This window comes from Musa acuminata, chromosome BXJ1-10, assembly GCF_036884655.1.
Source record: "Musa acuminata AAA Group cultivar baxijiao chromosome BXJ1-10, Cavendish_Baxijiao_AAA, whole genome shotgun sequence".
Taxonomy (NCBI): domain Eukaryota; kingdom Viridiplantae; phylum Streptophyta; class Magnoliopsida; order Zingiberales; family Musaceae; genus Musa; species Musa acuminata.
Genome location: NC_088336.1, coordinates 14,979,139 through 14,996,107, shown reverse-complemented (window position 1 = coordinate 14,996,107; position 16,969 = coordinate 14,979,139). Strand labels below are relative to the sequence as shown.

General features: G+C 34.3%; 1 protein-coding gene across 2 annotated transcripts; it reads right to left on the bottom strand.

Moving 5' to 3' along the window:
- Nucleotides 1–1,845: 1,845 nt before the first annotated feature.
- On the bottom strand, nucleotides 1,846–3,851 carry LOC103999913 (uncharacterized). 2 transcript variants are annotated; one of them, XM_065085823.1, is made up of 2 exons: nucleotides 2,275–3,851; nucleotides 1,846–2,180 (listed from the first exon to the last, which is right to left on the bottom strand). In XM_065085823.1, exons 1-2 carry the CDS (start codon nucleotides 3,088–3,090, stop codon nucleotides 2,142–2,144), a joined length of 855 nt encoding a protein of 284 aa, XP_064941895.1. In that variant the 5' UTR covers nucleotides 3,091–3,851; the 3' UTR covers nucleotides 1,846–2,141. The 2 variants fall into 2 exon arrangements, with proteins under 2 accessions (XP_064941895.1, XP_018674310.1); XM_018818765.2 differs by having other exon boundaries at nucleotides 1,846–3,849.
- Nucleotides 3,852–16,969: the final 13,118 nt, after the last annotated feature.

The following is a 16,969-nucleotide window of genomic DNA, read 5'->3' as shown; positions in this document are numbered from 1 at the left end:
ATATGTGCAAAAAATTATTATCTTTATTCTATTAAAGCATTCAACGAATACTTAAACCAAGTGAGAATTACGCTTTGGAAAGATAAGACATGGCTTCCTTTTTATCACCTCATTGTATGCTTTTGAAAAGAAAAAGAAGAGTCCTCCTATATGGGCCAACATATTTGCATAACTACTATGCCTTGGAGACTACCGATACAATTCATCGATGAACCACATGAGACTTTGATTGATGAACTACATGTCTCTTCAAAATGTATAAAGAAATTATCTTATTGTGAACGAACGAGATAGGGAGGAATTGTTCATATGTTAAGATATTAATTTTTTCCAACCTAAAAAGAGAATCTTTTGGTAAATTATCTTGATGAAGTGATGTGGATGGAACTTCTATCAATGGTTTCACGGGATTTAACCCTCGCTAATGAATGACGTACGTGATGATCAAACAAACATGTTGAGGTGAAAAGAAAGACCCAAATTTTGAGGTGCTTGAATAATTTATCTTGTGGAGTGATGAGATTTATATGTTTTTATATTGGAACTTAATAATAATAATAATAATAATAATAATAATAATAATAATAATAATAATAATAATAATAATAATAATAATAATAATAATAATAATTAAAAAAATAATAATAATAATAGTAATAATAATTAAAAATAATAAATGGACCCAAATTATAAAGAAAATTATGAAAATTTAAGCTTTGTTTGCAGAGGCTTTGGGTTTTCTAAAATTTCTTTTTAATATTTTAATTTTATCTCAAAGTGCAAATTAATGAGGTGAATGCAAAAAATAAATGTAATCAAGGATATCGTTTTGAAGGTGATATGATCGATACTCTCGACTAATCAAAACTTCACATGGATATTGTTTTGAAGGTGATATGATCGACACTCTCGATTAATAAAAACTTGACACATATAACATAGTTTGTTATACGTTATACCACGATAATACGTCGAACTAAGATTGTCATTTTTTTTAAGGGAAAGACAATAATAAGAGGCAACATTATATTTCAGAAAAGTTAGCACTACGAAGCTTTTCTCAACACTTGCCGGATATAAAATTTTAGTGGTAATTTTTACTTTTTTTTTTTTTTTTCCTTTTAGGCAAGTAAAAATAAAAGCCTTCGTCTTTACAATGGAACAGAAAGACTTGAGTGTTTAAATATTACATGGCAAACGAAAAAGAAAAAAAAACAGGAAATTTTGAAGAAAGGAAAACCTATGGACAAGAGGAGTGATTTGATTGAAGTGATAAGTTTTGGCACAATGGACCACATGATGAGTTGATGGGAGACAATTATAGTAGGCAACATGGAATGATCAACTAAAACTTTTGTCAAAGCTTGAAGGATGAACCCAACAAGGAAAGGTGTTTGCAAAGTGGTCTCCAGCTTCTTGATTCCTGTCATGCGTGTTGCAAATGTTTAACTTGCAACAAGAAGAAGGCATGTCTCTTGATGAAGCTTTAGGTTAAACAGGCAGTGAGGAAGAGCAGCAACACACACAGCAGTGTACCACTCACTCACTCACTCATTGGTGATCTGTCGAGCAGAATCACACCAAGCATTGAAATCTTTGACTCGAGAGTACAAAGAAGACAAGTGTGCTTGCGTTGGCATGGCATCTTCTTCGTAATCATCACAGCTGTGCTGCTGCCAAAGGTCGAGAGCCTGTCATCACATCATAGGAAGTAAAAAGGAGAACAAAGTGTGTTCCACCTACTACCACAAGGAGGAAGGATGTTGAGCTCCTGTTATCACTGTTGTCTCGAGGAACTTACATGCATTACTTGCTCCAGCCAAGCCATTCCCACCTTCACTCTGTACCAAGACCAAAGCAACAGTCTTCTTCCATCTTTCAAAGGTACAATCCAAGAGACATCTGGTAGCATTGGTTTTACCCGGATGTGAAGGAAGGAACAGGAAGGCCACACCACACCTACTACGGGAGTAATAATTACAAGCTCAGGCAGTCATGGTGAAGATGCAACTTTCTGATGCCTTGCCATGGCAGCAGGCTAATCCTACGTATCACCAGCAAATGGAGAACAGCTAAAGAGATGTGTCTGATGACTTCAGCAATCATACATACCACAGCTCCCTCATCAAGCCCAAGGGTTTTTAAAGCGAAGGCAACGATGCGGAGTCGGCGTAGAGAATCTAGATTACAGAAAGAAGTGATATGGATGATAGTGCGCATTCACTTCTTGTGCAGTGGTCCGACGCTTGAAGGAGAAGAAGGTAATGGGATCACCTGCGAGGCACTTGAATGGTGCTGCTGCCCTCTGTCTCTATTCTTTTCTATGACTATGGTGATGAAAGTTGCATCCTTCTCTTCTGGGCCTCTGGAATGTGAGGTAGAAGGATGAGAAGCACTTCTGTGAGCCTGCCTTGCTTCTTCCGTCAGCTTCTTCCTGTGTAGCTTTTCCTCGGCATCCTTCAGAAACTTGAATGTCGGAGGTGGTGACGACCACATCCTGACGAAATCTTCTTCCTTGGAGGATTCAAAGAGGGGGTTGAATCCACTTTGTCTGTAGCAATCTAGAGGAGTCAGAGGCGGGGTGAATAAAGAAGGGGAAGAGAGAGGTGTCAAGAATGGGGTATCCGAAGAGAGAAACAAATCGCTCAAACTCTTCCCTCTGGAACCTCTCCTGTTCCTTCCCTCTCCGCACCACCCATCCTCCGACTCCAAATCCTCCATTGTTTCCTCTTTGATGGTGAAGAGGAACCTCGGAGGGCCTGCAAGTCTGTGCAGCCGCATGAGCTCTGCCTCTATGGTGTCCTCTCCTTCGAATGGCTTCAGCGGAAGATCTTTGCCATCAGAACATGTAGCGACATCCACCGAAGCGGAGATCTCCTGGGGGTTGAGGGCTGTGGAACTCAGGGAAGATGGCTGGTTCCAGCAGAAGAGATGAAGAAGCTCTTTGGCCGGGCTTCCGTAGTTGTCCTCAATGTCTCTGCGGGCTCTCTTCTTCCACCAAAACATGTAGTATACCTCTGCAACAAGAGCCAGGAACAGGCAGCCTGAAACAAGGCTTAAACCGATGCCCAAACTGCTTAAATGTCCCATCTTTTCCCTCAAAATCACATGCCCACCAACACTTAAGACCGATAGCAGAGCTTCTCAATGATCACTACCCTCTCTCTGGTAGCCAAAACAAACCAAAGAGAAGAAACGACACCGAGAAGAATCTAAATGACCAAGAGGACGAAGAACAAAAAGATGGCAAGAAAAGGACAGCTAATTAATCACTGGCCATCGCTGAGACGAACTTAACGCTAATTGATCACCCGCACCAAATTCCAGCTTCCTTCCATAACCAAACCAAGGACCACAAATCTAGTAGGACTTTTCCAGGAAAAAACACACCTTTACCATCAAAAATCGCACTTTGGGAGCAAAACCAAAATCACAAGCTCCGGACACCGGACACCAGCCTCCAGCCTCACCCAACACAAATGCTTCCATCAAGTAACCAAAGATCAAGGTTTCGTATGTCACAAAAATCACATTTTGAGGAGACCCACGACTCCAAGAAAACTAACCAGCTTTTCTTTCCCGAAAGCTTATTACATGCAGGAGCTCCGCAATCCACCGCTGGCGCCCAAATCTCTCTGCTTTATGCTCCAAAACAAGGAACGCTCCACGGTGAGTCAAAACTCCCCGCCCCCTGTGGCTCCTCCGCGAGCTGGTTTGGTCGATGAGGTCGCGCTGTTCCCGAGAGCGGCTCACATGGGGGTGGCTAGTGAAAGCGCCGTGTCGTTTCTCCAACGCCAACGGATCGAAATATTCGGACACGGCAGAGAGGAAAAAAAAGGAGAAGAAAGACCATGGGATCGCTCTCGGTCTTCTCCTGCAATAAAGAAGGAGCGTTTGCGTTGCCTCGCGGTCCTATGTTATTCCCCTGTGTGCTACGTCTTTCTTTCGTTCTGGACCGTCCAATTATTGATTTTAGTGATATTCCGTTTTGTCTTGTCCTGCGGATTCCTTGTAATAGCTTGTTCCGCGAGGCGGGATTTAGGCACGTGTGCTGCCCCAAATACGCCGACCGGTGGATCTGACGGCGAATTGATGTCGAATAAGGAAATGCCATGTGTCATCTGCTTTTGAACATGCTGGCCTAACGGTCGTCTCCCTCGTAGGTCAGGTTGGACATCCGCAGCCATGATCTGATGATTTGAAGAGAGGTGCTTCCGTCACACTCAGCATTTTACAGAATATTTTAAATGACAAATATTATAATTCCAAGATATAAGTGATAGAATAACGTTGATGATTTCATTATAGAATTATAGGGTAATTACGACGTCTGCAATGTTAGAATTTTTCTGCGATAGAAATTAAATTTTCTTTTAGGGATGGTCTTAATAAGATTAATGCTTTCTGATGAATCCATTATGAGTTCCTTTTTTCTTTTCCACCTAATGGTCCAAGATGAATATATATGTATGCATATATACATATATACAGAAGCCGCCGCTGTCTCCCGTTGCTGAGGTAAGGTTAAGAAAACAAAACATACCGGACACAATGTCCAAAAATATTTTTTTTAGCGCTACCAGCGTCCGATTGGCATGCGGTAACCACACTTGCAGGTGACAGCATCAATTTTCTTTCTCGGAATCCGAACACCTTCGACTCCTTCAGCCTCATTGGTTCCCGCTCGCCCTGCGCAGCTACCGTCGATGCCACCGTGTGGGAATCTTGAAGCGCCACCATGGGCCAGTTTATAATGATGACAACCATCACTTTAAAGGGCGACATGGCAGAGGACTCTGTGGGCTCATTTGTAATAGATGCACGCGCAATGGCAGCAAGAGCAGGTGCTCGACATCTGAGTTGATTTGCAGTTATCACGATTCCTGTAGGTGGGGTCTTGGTGGTATAATGGTTGGTAAGATATTTGGGTAATGTACATTATGTTATAAATTGTTCAAATTAAAAAGAAAAAAAAATTCTTTTCAAAATATTTATTTGAAAAAAAAGTTTCTTTTTATAGTTATTTTTTAAAGGTGACATCTTTTGTGAAAATATCTATAAATATATATTTCAGAGTAAATTATCAAAACATCTCTTACATACTCTTCTTTTTTATTCTTGATTAAATTAGATATTCTTTAATTTTTTTTTTAAAATTTTTTATTGTTTGCTCAATACATATCTTCTAAAGGCTTGTTATATCCATTAAAACTATTTACATCAGACCCATAGTAATCTTATTGAGAAGAGGGTACAAATATCATTTTTAGAAAAGTGTTTATACACGTTTCAAGCCTAAATATTTCATATAGTATTCTTGATCTTGTGTTTATTATTTGTTTCAATAATGTTTTTCATCATCTTCTTTATCGTATTTTTCAACAATCTAAAAATGATATTTCGTGAGTTTATACAAATTCACCATTGAGACCACAAATATCATCAAATTATTGAATCAAGATTTTGTCCGTTTGAATCGTTTTGATGGAACGAATTTTACTCGTTGGCAAGACAAGATGAAGTTCATGTTGATTGCTTTGAAAATCTTCTATGTGCTTGATCCAAATCTTCAACCAATTCCTGATCCAACCGATGATGACACTGATGAAGTCAAGGCTGAACAAAAGAAGAGAATTGAAGATGAAGTCATGTGTAGAGGACACATTCTCAATACTCTTTCGGACTGACTTTATGATCTTTATACGGTGGAACCATATGCAAAAGCAATTTAGAATGTTTTGGAATTCAAGTATCATGCCGAGGAGGAAGGTACAAAGAAATTTTTAATTTTTAAATATTTTTATTACAAGTTTGTGGATGACAAATCAGTCAATCTTGGCATAAGTGCATGAGTTGCAGGTCATTGTTAATCAATTGAAGGCTGAAAAAATCGAACTTTCTGAACCTTTTCAAGAAGAGGTTATAATAGCCAAGTTGCCTTCATCTTGGAAAGGGTATAGGAAGAAGATTTTGCATGACTCCAAGGATATCACTTTGGAGTAAATTCAAAAACATCTTCGAATTGAGGAGAATCAAGGATGAGAGATAAGAGTGAGAACTCTTTTGGTAATATAAAAGCAAATACTATGAATCAGCCTAAGAATTCCAACAAAGACAAGCAAAATAAGGAGAATCATTTTGACCCCAAAAAGGATCAAAGAAAATTTAAGAAGCCAAAGAGTGGAGGCTATTTTATTTATGAAAAACCTAATTATTTTGCTAGGGATTGCAGATTTAAGAAAAGCTAGAAATCAAAAGTCAACTCCGTTGAGGGAGATGATAATATAATCGCTACGGTGAGCGAAGTGAATACCATATTTGGTAAGGTTTCTAGTTAGTGGTATGATACTTGTGCTACCATCCATGTTTGCTATGATAAGACACTCTTCAAGACTTATAAATAAGTCATAGAAGGGCAAGAGATTCAAATGAGAAATGAAGTTCGTTCTAAGGTGATTGGCAAGGGAAATGTGGAACTCACTTTCACTTTGGGAAAGAAAGTCACTCTTACTATTGTTCTTCATATATCAAATATAAGTAGAAATTTAGTGAATGAGAATCTCCTTGGCAAACCTAGAATTAAATCTGTATTTGAATCCAAGAAGTTAATTTTATCCCGTAATAGAACTTTTGTTAGAAAAGACTATTCCGCTAAGGGAATAGTCAAATTATCTCTTGTTGATAATGTTTTAAATTTAATAAAGATGTTACTTCTATTTATATTATTGATTCTTATTCATTATGGTATGATAGATTAGCACATATTTGAACTAGCACAATTAAAAAAATGATTAAGTATGACTTAATAAATTATTATTTTGATTATCTTAATAAATATAAAATTTGTGTTAAATCAAAGATAATGAAGAAACCCTTCAAAAGTGTTGAAAGGTATACTAATTTATTAGACTTAATACATTCTAATATATGTGAATTAAATGACATATTAACAAGATGAGGTAATAGATATTTCATTACTTTTATAGATGATATGTCTAGGTTCATATATGTTTATTTATTGAAACATAAAAGTGATGCTTTTATTGCTTTTAAGGCATATAAAGCAGAAGTTGAAAATCAATTAGGTAAGAAAATTAAAGTTTTAAGAATTAATAGAGGATGAGAATACTTTCCTAATGAATTTAACTTATTTTGTGAACAAAACATGGCATAATTCATGAATGTTCAGCACCTATAACACCTGAGCAAAATGGATTAGCAGAAAGAAAAAAATAGAATATATCTAGAGATGATTAATGTTATATTGTTGCATGCTAAATTATCTTATAATTTGTGGGTAGAAGCTTTATTGACTGTATATCATATCTTAAATAGAATTTCTTCTAAAAAGAATAAGATCTCTCTATATGAGTTATGGAAAGAAAGACAACCTAACATTGGTTATTTTAAAGTGTGGGGGTGTCTTGCATATTGTAAGAATAATGATCCTCAAAGGACAAAGTTGAGACCTAGAGGAATCGAATATGCATTTATAGGTTATGCCTCAAATAGCAAAGCTTATAAACTTCTTAATTTGGAGTCCAATATCATAATAGAATCTTAAGATGTAGAGTTCTTTGAACACTTAATGACTTCAAGTAATAATGTTTATCCTCCAACTAGTGAAGAGTCACTAGTGGAGATATCTCCAAAGGTTGGTGAGCAACCTAATATTCTTTTGATTGAACATCAATCAAGTTCACAAGAGGTTGGAGAGTAATCTCATGAATTAAAGAGAAGCACTCGTGTACGGAAAACAAAAATATTAAGATAGGATGAGATTGATTCTCAAAGTATTTTCTTTTACCTTGTAGAATGAACTAATGAGAGAGTCTTAAAAATAATTCCTCTTGTTTTATAAGTGAAAGATGATCCTAAAACGTTTAAAGAAGCTATGGCCTCTCGTGATGCTGCTTTTTGGAAAGATACTATTAATGATGAGATGGATTTTATTATGTCAGACCACACTTGGGAACTTGTCGATTTACCTTTTGCCTCTAAACCAATTAGTTGTAAATGAATATTTTGTAGGAATTATCATACAAATGGTACTCTCCAAATATTCAAAGCAAGATTAGTTGCTAAAGGATTTCGACAAAAGGAAGGAATAGATTATTTTGACACATATGCTCCTGTGGCTAGGATCATATCTATTAGAATTATTTTTGCTTTAGCATCAATTTTTGATCTTTATGTTCATCAAATGGATGTCAAAACGGTATTTCTAAATGGAGACCTCGATGAGGAGGTATATATAGAACAACCCAAAGGTTTTATTCTACCGGGAAATGAACATAAACTGTGTAAACTTATTAAGTCATTGTATTGTTTAAAGCAAGCTCGAAAACAGTGGCATGAGAAATTTGATGCAACAATTCTTTCTAATGGATTTGTTCATAATTTTACAGATAAATATATTTATCTCAAAACTTATAATGACTATATGGTGATAGTTTACCTTCATGTTGATGATATGCTAATAGTGAGCAACAACATGGAAGGTATTGTAGTAACAAAGAGGTTTCTATCTTTAACATTTAAGATAAAAGATCTTGGGCAAATTGATACCATGCTAGGTGTCAAGGTAAAAAGAAATAGTGGGGGATATGTTTTGAGTCAAACTCATTACATAGAGAAAGTACCGAAGAAATTCAGTCACTTAAAAAATCAAAGAATCAAATACCCCGTTTGACCCAAGTATCAAATTAGTCAAGAATGTTGGAAGAACAGTGGTTTAATTAGAATATTCAAGTGCTATAGGAAGTCTTATATATGTAACGCAGTGCACAAGACCTGATATATCATTTGCAGTTAGTAAATTGAGTAGATTTACTAGCAATTCAAGTGTAGAGCATTGGAAGGCTATCGAAAGAGTTCTTGGGTACCTTAAACGAACCAAAGATTATGACATTCAATACTCAAAATTTCCTACTATTTTAGAAGGATATACTGACGCAAGTTGGATATTGAGTTTTGGAGATAACAAATCCACTACTACTTGGGTGTTCACCTTGGGAGGTGGCGTTGTTTCTTGGAAGAGCAAGAAACAAACATGTATAACTCACTCAACTATGGAATCAGAATTTATTGCTCTAGCAGAAGTAGAAAAGGAGGCTGAATAGTTGCGGGACTTTCTATTAGAAATTCCACTGACTTCTAAGAGTGTGAATTTAATTTCTATACTTTGTGATAGTCAAGCTACTTTAGCTTATGCGTATAGTGAAATATATAATGGAAAGTTAAGACACATAAGTCTTAGGCATGCTTATGTAAGGAAATTAATCAAGAGTGAGATTATTTCACTCACATTTGTGAAAATAAGTGATAATTTGGCTGATCCGTTCACCAAACCTCTTACAATAGAAGTTGTAAGATCAACATCAAAATGGATGGGGCTAAAACTCCTTAAATAAAAGATCTACCAATAATAGAAACCCTACTCAATATTATGAAATGAGTAATAAAGAGTTCAAAGGGTAAGAACAAGTCATTAACATGTCGAGTGGTTCAGCACTTTGAAATATTTTACGAGTCCCATCTAAAGATGTTAAAGTGCTGATTGTCACCGAATGAGGGTTGAGTTAATTATACTCTTAATAAAGTTTAGTCAAGTTAGGATAAATATCTCAAAGAGTGATAAAAATACTATAAGAACTTCACCTATATGAACTTAGAAGTGGTGCCGCTTCGATTGAGAGTTGAAGTTTCTCTCATAAAAGTTCATGAACTTGGATGAGCCCAAGGCCATATTAGGGCTAAGCAAGAATTTATTAGGAATACAAGATGTTGTATTTATGTATGTGGTGTTACTAGTGTTGTCATTAAGAATAACAAATTTAAAGCTTTTATGCTATTTAAGATTTCGACTTCACTTTGTGATGCTTACACTAAGGTAATATTCAAATCGAAAGATATATTACTTTATTCATAAATACTATTTAATCACTTGGAGAAAATTTTAAAAAAATTTGTAGTTATTTTGGTAGTTATTCATAAAGTGGGTGATTGTTATAAATTGTTCCAATTAAAAAGATTTTTTTTTAAAGATTTATTTGAAAAGGTGGTTTCTTTTGTAGTTATTTTGGTAGTTATTTTTCAAAGGTTGTGTCTTTTTTGAAAATATCTATAAATATGTATTTGAGAGTAAATTATGAAAACATCTTTTTCATACTCTTCTTCTTTACTCTCCAAGTGATTGAATTAGACATTCTCTAATTCCTCTTTGAAGATTCTTTATTGTTTGCTCAATACAGATCTTCTAAAGGCTTATCATATCTACTAAAACTATTTGCATCAAACCCATAGTAATCTTATTGAAAAGATGGTGCAAATATCATTTTCAGGAAAGTATTTATAAATGTTTCAAGCTTAAATATTTCCTATAGTATTCTTGATCTTGTGTTTGTTATTTGTTTCCATAGTGTTTTTCATCCTCTTCTTTGTCGTATTTCCCAACAATAGTTGGGAAGATGCCTTTTAATCATGTATGATCACAGTTGATCTTTCATCCTTATGTCACAACTCTTTGGCGGTTGTGCAACGACGCTGTGTGCGATTATTGGAATAGTGCCATTGTCCGTGAGGCGATTACAACACTATTGTTGTCACAATGTTTGTTGAACAATGCACGTGCATAGTCATGTGCCATGACGATCATGAGATTATTGATCGCTATATGTGCACAACCACACGATAGCTCTTAGTTAGTGGTGCACGTATCGTAGTTGAGGTGTTCTATTCTTGCGCAGTATAGGCATGGTGACATGGCAAGACGATCGATGAGGTCATCGTTTGAATTGTATGAGGACAATTATCCCATCATGGGTGGTGAGCAGCATCTAGGCGCATAGGTGGTGATCGTGCGTTCCATAATGATCGTGGAAAAGAATGAGAATTAATTTTTTTTTTAAAAAATATTTTTACCCCTTAAAAAAAAATCTACACCCTAAAATTTATTTTTTCCTTTTATGCCCTTTAAAAATAAATAATTTTCATTATATATCTTGTGAAAATCATAGTTTTACCCTTCAAAAATTAAAATTTTCTAAATTATATCCTCAATTATAAAATTAACTAATTAAATTTATTTTAATGAAATATTTTTGATATTTTATTAACTATTTCGATATAAATTAGATTGAAAAAATTTGATGAATATTATTTGTAACTCATAGTTTTAATTTTTATTTGAATAATAGCTACCAAAGTGGCTTGGAATGGTAGGCTTATGAGATTTGAATCATAATAAAAGTCTTATCATTTTATAGAATATTTGAAATTATTATATTGGTCTTGTAGTTGTTATAGACTAATAATTTATAAAATTATATTAAGAAATTAATCCTAAATGATATTAAAAAATAATATTTATAATAGCACACATAATTCCAAATAAGAGTTAGATATTTTCGATGTAGAATCTACATCAAATAATTATGTGATGAGCTAGGATGATACTATTTTGAATATCCTTATAGTTTAGGGTTATATACTCAAATATATCAATACTATTATATAAGAATGATATCAATCATCCATAAATATTTTTATATAAATACTAGATATGTCAATATTTTACTCAAATATATAAAAATATTTTTTATAGGAAAGTGCTACTTCTATGGCAAGGAAAGTCATGTGAAAAAACTATAAGGTTTGATTTGAAAGGGAAATGAATAAGTCTAACATTTGTACGTTTCAAATCAAACATTACAAAAGTTCTTTTCTAATACTTGATGGATTGATTCTGACACTTCAACATATGTTACCAATAATAAAGATTTAATTTATCATGAAAACCAAAAGAGAATAAAATATTTATCATTACAAGAAATCATTTTAAAGCGAAAGTGATTGTAGTTGGTACTTATTGCTTATGCCTAGAGATGATTCATTTGATAAATCTCGAGGATGTATGTTATGTTCCAACAATTCTAGAAATTTAGGTTCATTATATGAAATTATCATGATATTATTTCTTTTTTGGTGGTTGTAAACTTAGTATATTTATGATTCAATAAGAGTTAACTTTTAAATTATGTATAATAGTCTATATAGAATTAATGTGAATCTTGAGTTTACAACAATCCGATAATCAAATATTCGAATGAAATATAATTTCATGAACTCCTTGAGATTATATATAATTACATCTACATGCCACTTTATGTTTCTTATTTTAGTGGAGAGAGATATTTTATCATCTTTATAGATTACTTGTTGAGATATAACTATCTAAGATCTTAGGCTATTTGTCACGCCCCTTGAATTTAATTCTTAATCAGGAGGTGTGAATCTAACTCAAAATTGATAATATTATGATTCAATAAATAATCCAGGATCAAAACATATATTTGAGGCTACTAAGAAAACATTCAAGTCAGAATTCACCTCTATAATCCACAATTCATAAAACTTGTGTAATTTAAAATTATATACTTCATCACTCGATGATTTATAAAATTTAAAGCCAACTCAATTATGTTGAATCTCGGATTTTGATGATAAAACCAATTGATAGTATTTATGATTTGATCTGCGTTTTAAGTGACGCAAGATGCTTTGATCAAGGAGAGACATTTAAAGCAGGAAGAATCATGTTGGGCTGGAGAAACATGTCAGAAGATTAGACGTCACACCAAAGGATCGATCGACGTATTGATAGAAGACTTCGGGCCATGGTTTCGGGCATCGGGCACACTCTCAAAATCACACACGAAAGCACGAGTAGAGTAAAAGATTCAAAAATTAACTTTTTAATGCATGCTTTTGAACTTTTTATTACATGCATCGTTCCAAATCATAAATACTATCAATTGGTTTCATCATCAAAATCTGAGATTCAACAATCTCTCCCTTTTTTATGATGACAACCAATTAATGACGGAGTTAACCTTAACTCCCGGAGTTTAAATAAACTCCCCATATCAATATGCCATAGTGATAGAATGCTTGCATTAAAAAATCTAAGCAACATGTTATCATAAACCTATGCATAACATCATCATACTTCTCCCCCTTTGTCATCAACAAAAAGGAGAAGTGCAACTTTTAAGTGTTTAAGATATAATTTCAAATCATTGTATAAAAAATATAATATCAAGTTTTATTATTATGCAATTTGTAAGCTAGAAAATTTAGCAAGTGTTACATCATGTAAGCTATCAAGTTTAGATATACAAAGTAGTAAGATAGCAAATTTACAACATACAAGCTAGCAAAAATTTCGAAAGCAAATGCAAGATAGCTTTCTTGTTGAAGTGCGTAAGCTAGAAAAATATTTATGGTTGTACATGTCAACAATAGTTTCACTTGGTTTTATTTGAAAAAGTTTAAAATCATGCATTAAAAAATTGAGTTTTGAATCTTTTACTCTACTCGTGCCTTCGTGTGTGATTTCGAGAGTATGCCATATTTTGAAAGCCGTTTCACAAGTAGAAACCTGATTAAACTCGGTTTTACCTAAAGCGTAAAATAGAACGTTCATAGCTCTAGCATTTAAGGAAAAAGTCTTCTTCTTCAAGTCATTCTAATGGTTCATTGGAAGAGAAGACCTTCGAAAACCGTTTTGACAATATCCCATAAATTAAAAAAATTTGAAAGCAAATGCAAGATAGCTTTCTTATTGAAGTGTGTAAGCTAGCGATTTTTGCTTCCTATTGCAATGTGCAAGTTACAAGTTTTGCTTCTTGAGATAGGCAAGATAGTGATGTTCAAGATAGCAAGCTCTTTCTTCTCTTTTGAGAAGTGCTATTTTTGCTTGCTTTGCAAAGTGCAAGCTAGCAAAATTTTACATTATTTTACAACATGCAAACTAGCAATTTGACAAGTGTTATTTCTCTTTGAAGTATGAAGGTTTGCAAGTTTTTGAAAAATAATGTAAAATAACAAGCTAGCAAGATACAATGTTTTACATGAAGCAAGCTAACAAGTTTTGCATTACGCAAGCTAGTGAGTTTTTTGCAAACTTTTTACACCTTTTGAAATATGCAATATAGCTTGTTTTTGCATCTATTTTGTATCTTTTTTTCTCTTTACAATAATTTTCAAATCATGCCAAGGATGAATGAAAAATCAAGTTATGAATGTCAAAATAATTTTTTATTATAAATATTTTATCATTGTATGCATCATTATCATAAGTTGAAGTATTGCATGCACAATATCAAATCATCATTCATAATTACATCAATGTTTCAATTATTATTTCAATATGCTTATGCATCATTAAAAATGAAAATTTGAGAAATCAAGAGAAACCATTTTAACAAATCTCCTCTTAAATAATTAACGAAAAGAATTCTTAGGAGATCATAATATAGATAAAATTTATTTAATCTTGTAGGAGAATAAGATCTCAATTTATGCGTATAAAATCTTATGATTCACATTATATGCAATACATCACATACATCATCATAATAAAAAGCATAAGTATAGCATGCAACATTCCAAATCATAAATATTTCACATCATGATGATATCAAATTACATCCTATCATGCATGATCATAACTTTTCCCCCTTTTATCATTGTAAACAAGAAAGAATAAGGGAAGAACATAATGGTGTAAAATATTTCAATCATTTCAAGGCATACAAGCCATAAATACAAATAGATCATATATAAGACCACTTAAATATCAAAAGACATGATTCATATAGTAATTCTCTTCTTTAAATAAAATACCAAGAAGAATCGTAGGAGAACGATTAATGAAGAATCTTTATTCATAATAAATTTTAATTTGTAAATATCAAGGAATCAAGATCATAATTTGGATAAAAATTTATTTAAATTTAAATCATCAAAATCATTTTCAAAGTCCAAGAGATTCATAAAAATGATACAAATAGATTCATCAAAATCAATAAGATAGAGAAAAAAAATTTTCAAGAAAAATATATTCTCTTTTTAGTTGTTTCAATTCATATGATTTATTTTATTTATGCCAAATAAAAAAATATATTATGTTTAAAACCGAAAGTGTAAGATTTATTATGACAAAGATCAATAGGGCATAAATCACCCAAAAATCATTATTACTTCAAATCCTCATGCATAAAATTATCAAGTATGATAAGAAAATTTATTTTCAAAACATTCATCATGATAAGGTATTTTTTTAATGAAAATTATTTTATTTGTTTATCATAAAACATGATTATTTTTAAAATCACTAGAAAGGTAAGCATGATCCAATTTTATTTTTACATTTTTATGCAATTAAAATATATATTTTTTTAAAAAATAATTTAAGAACAACTCATGAAAAGTATTATGTAATTTCGAAATAAATTAAAGAAGTTTCGTTTGAATTGTTTACCTCATTGTCGAGAGCCACCAAAGTGAAGTTCATAGTTTCTTCTTCATCGGTTTCCTCTTCATCTTCGGATGCACTCGATTTATCCCAAGTCGCTGTTGAATCTCGTATTTTGATGATGAAACCAATTGATAAGTGTTTATGATTTGATCTGTATTTTTAGTGACGCACGATGCTTCGATCAGGATGTGACAATTAAAGCAAGAAGAATTATGTTGGGCCGGTGGAACATGTCAGAAGATTGGACGTCGAGCCGGAGGATCGGTAGACGTATTAACAAAAGGCTTTGGACCATGGATTCGGGCATCGGGCCAAGAAGAGTGAATATTGTGCCAAGGATATCGGAGTTGCGGAGTCAATTGGCCGATTGGGCAATAGGCTGTAAGAGAGGATGATGCGCCGAAGAATTGGGCGAAGCGTCGATGGACCAATGACATAATGGACAACATTATTCAGGCTTAGTAATAATTGTCTAGATCGAAGTATATTTTTACATGTGCAGGATTAACTACGATAGTAAGGCATAAAACAAAATGAAGTCCCGGAGTCAAAAACGCGATTTCGTTGGGAGTTCGAGAGTTCGTCGGAAGTCCGGACGTTCGTCGAAAGTTTTATTGGAACTAACCGAGAAGTCTAGGAGCTTGCCAAAGAAGCTTGTCGGAACTCGCCAAGAAGATCATTATGAAGTCTAGGAGCTTTCTGGGAGTTCATTGGAACATTGTCGAGAGATCGTCGGAAGTTCGCCGGAAGATTGCCGGAAGAAACTAGACTTACGGACTTATTTAGCTTAGGAAATGTCTTAGAATTCATAGTTAGCACATACTTGGGATTGGAATTGGGCCAACATAATTAGGGGCCAATTGGACCCATGTAAGAACTGTGTTGGGCCTAATGAAAAGGCCCAAACAGTGCCCCAAGAGGTGACACCATCGTGGCACAGTCTCCGAAACTGTGTCAGGTGATGGTACCGCCGGTCTGGGCGGTGGTATCACCCAGACACAACCTCCAAGAGGCTACAGGCGGTGGTACCACTAGTCTGGGCGGTGGTACCGCCCAGCATAGCCTCCTAGGCGGTGGTACCGCCAGACTGGGCGGTGGTACTGCCTAGTACAGTGTTAGTATCAGATTGACACTAGCGGTGGTACCGCCCGGCACAGGCAGTGGTACCACCCGAACTTAGGAAACCCGGGATGAGATGTTTTTAGGCTCCAAGTTTGAATCGACTTGAGACCTATAAATTCCCCTCTCATCCCTGGTTAATAAACACAAGCACAGAGAGTTTAAAAGTGAAGAAACACTGTTGCAATCACTTGAGAAATCCCCTCCTCTAGTCTAAGTCTAGAATTCTGTTTAGGAGGAGTATGTGTGCTTGTAAAGGTTATCTCCTAAACCCGTGAAAAGGATAAGAAGAGTGTAAAAGGTGGTTGGTCTTTGCCTATTGAAGGAAGACTGATAGTGGATGCCAGTGGCCTCGACGGAAGAGGAATCGGCGAAGTGGATGTAGGTCACGACGACCAAACCACTCTAAAATCTAGTTTGCATTTCGTCTTGAGTAATTTACTTTACTGCAAACTATTTTACTTGCTTACTGTCTTCAATACATTTACAAACATACTTTCAAGTTAAGCATTTTCGAGTTCGGCTTTT

Excerpts from the sequence above, each read along its gene's own strand:
- LOC103999913 (XM_018818765.2), bottom strand. The coding sequence starts at position 3,090 with ATGGGACATTTAAGCAGTTTGGGCATCGGTTTAAGCCTTGTTTCAGGC.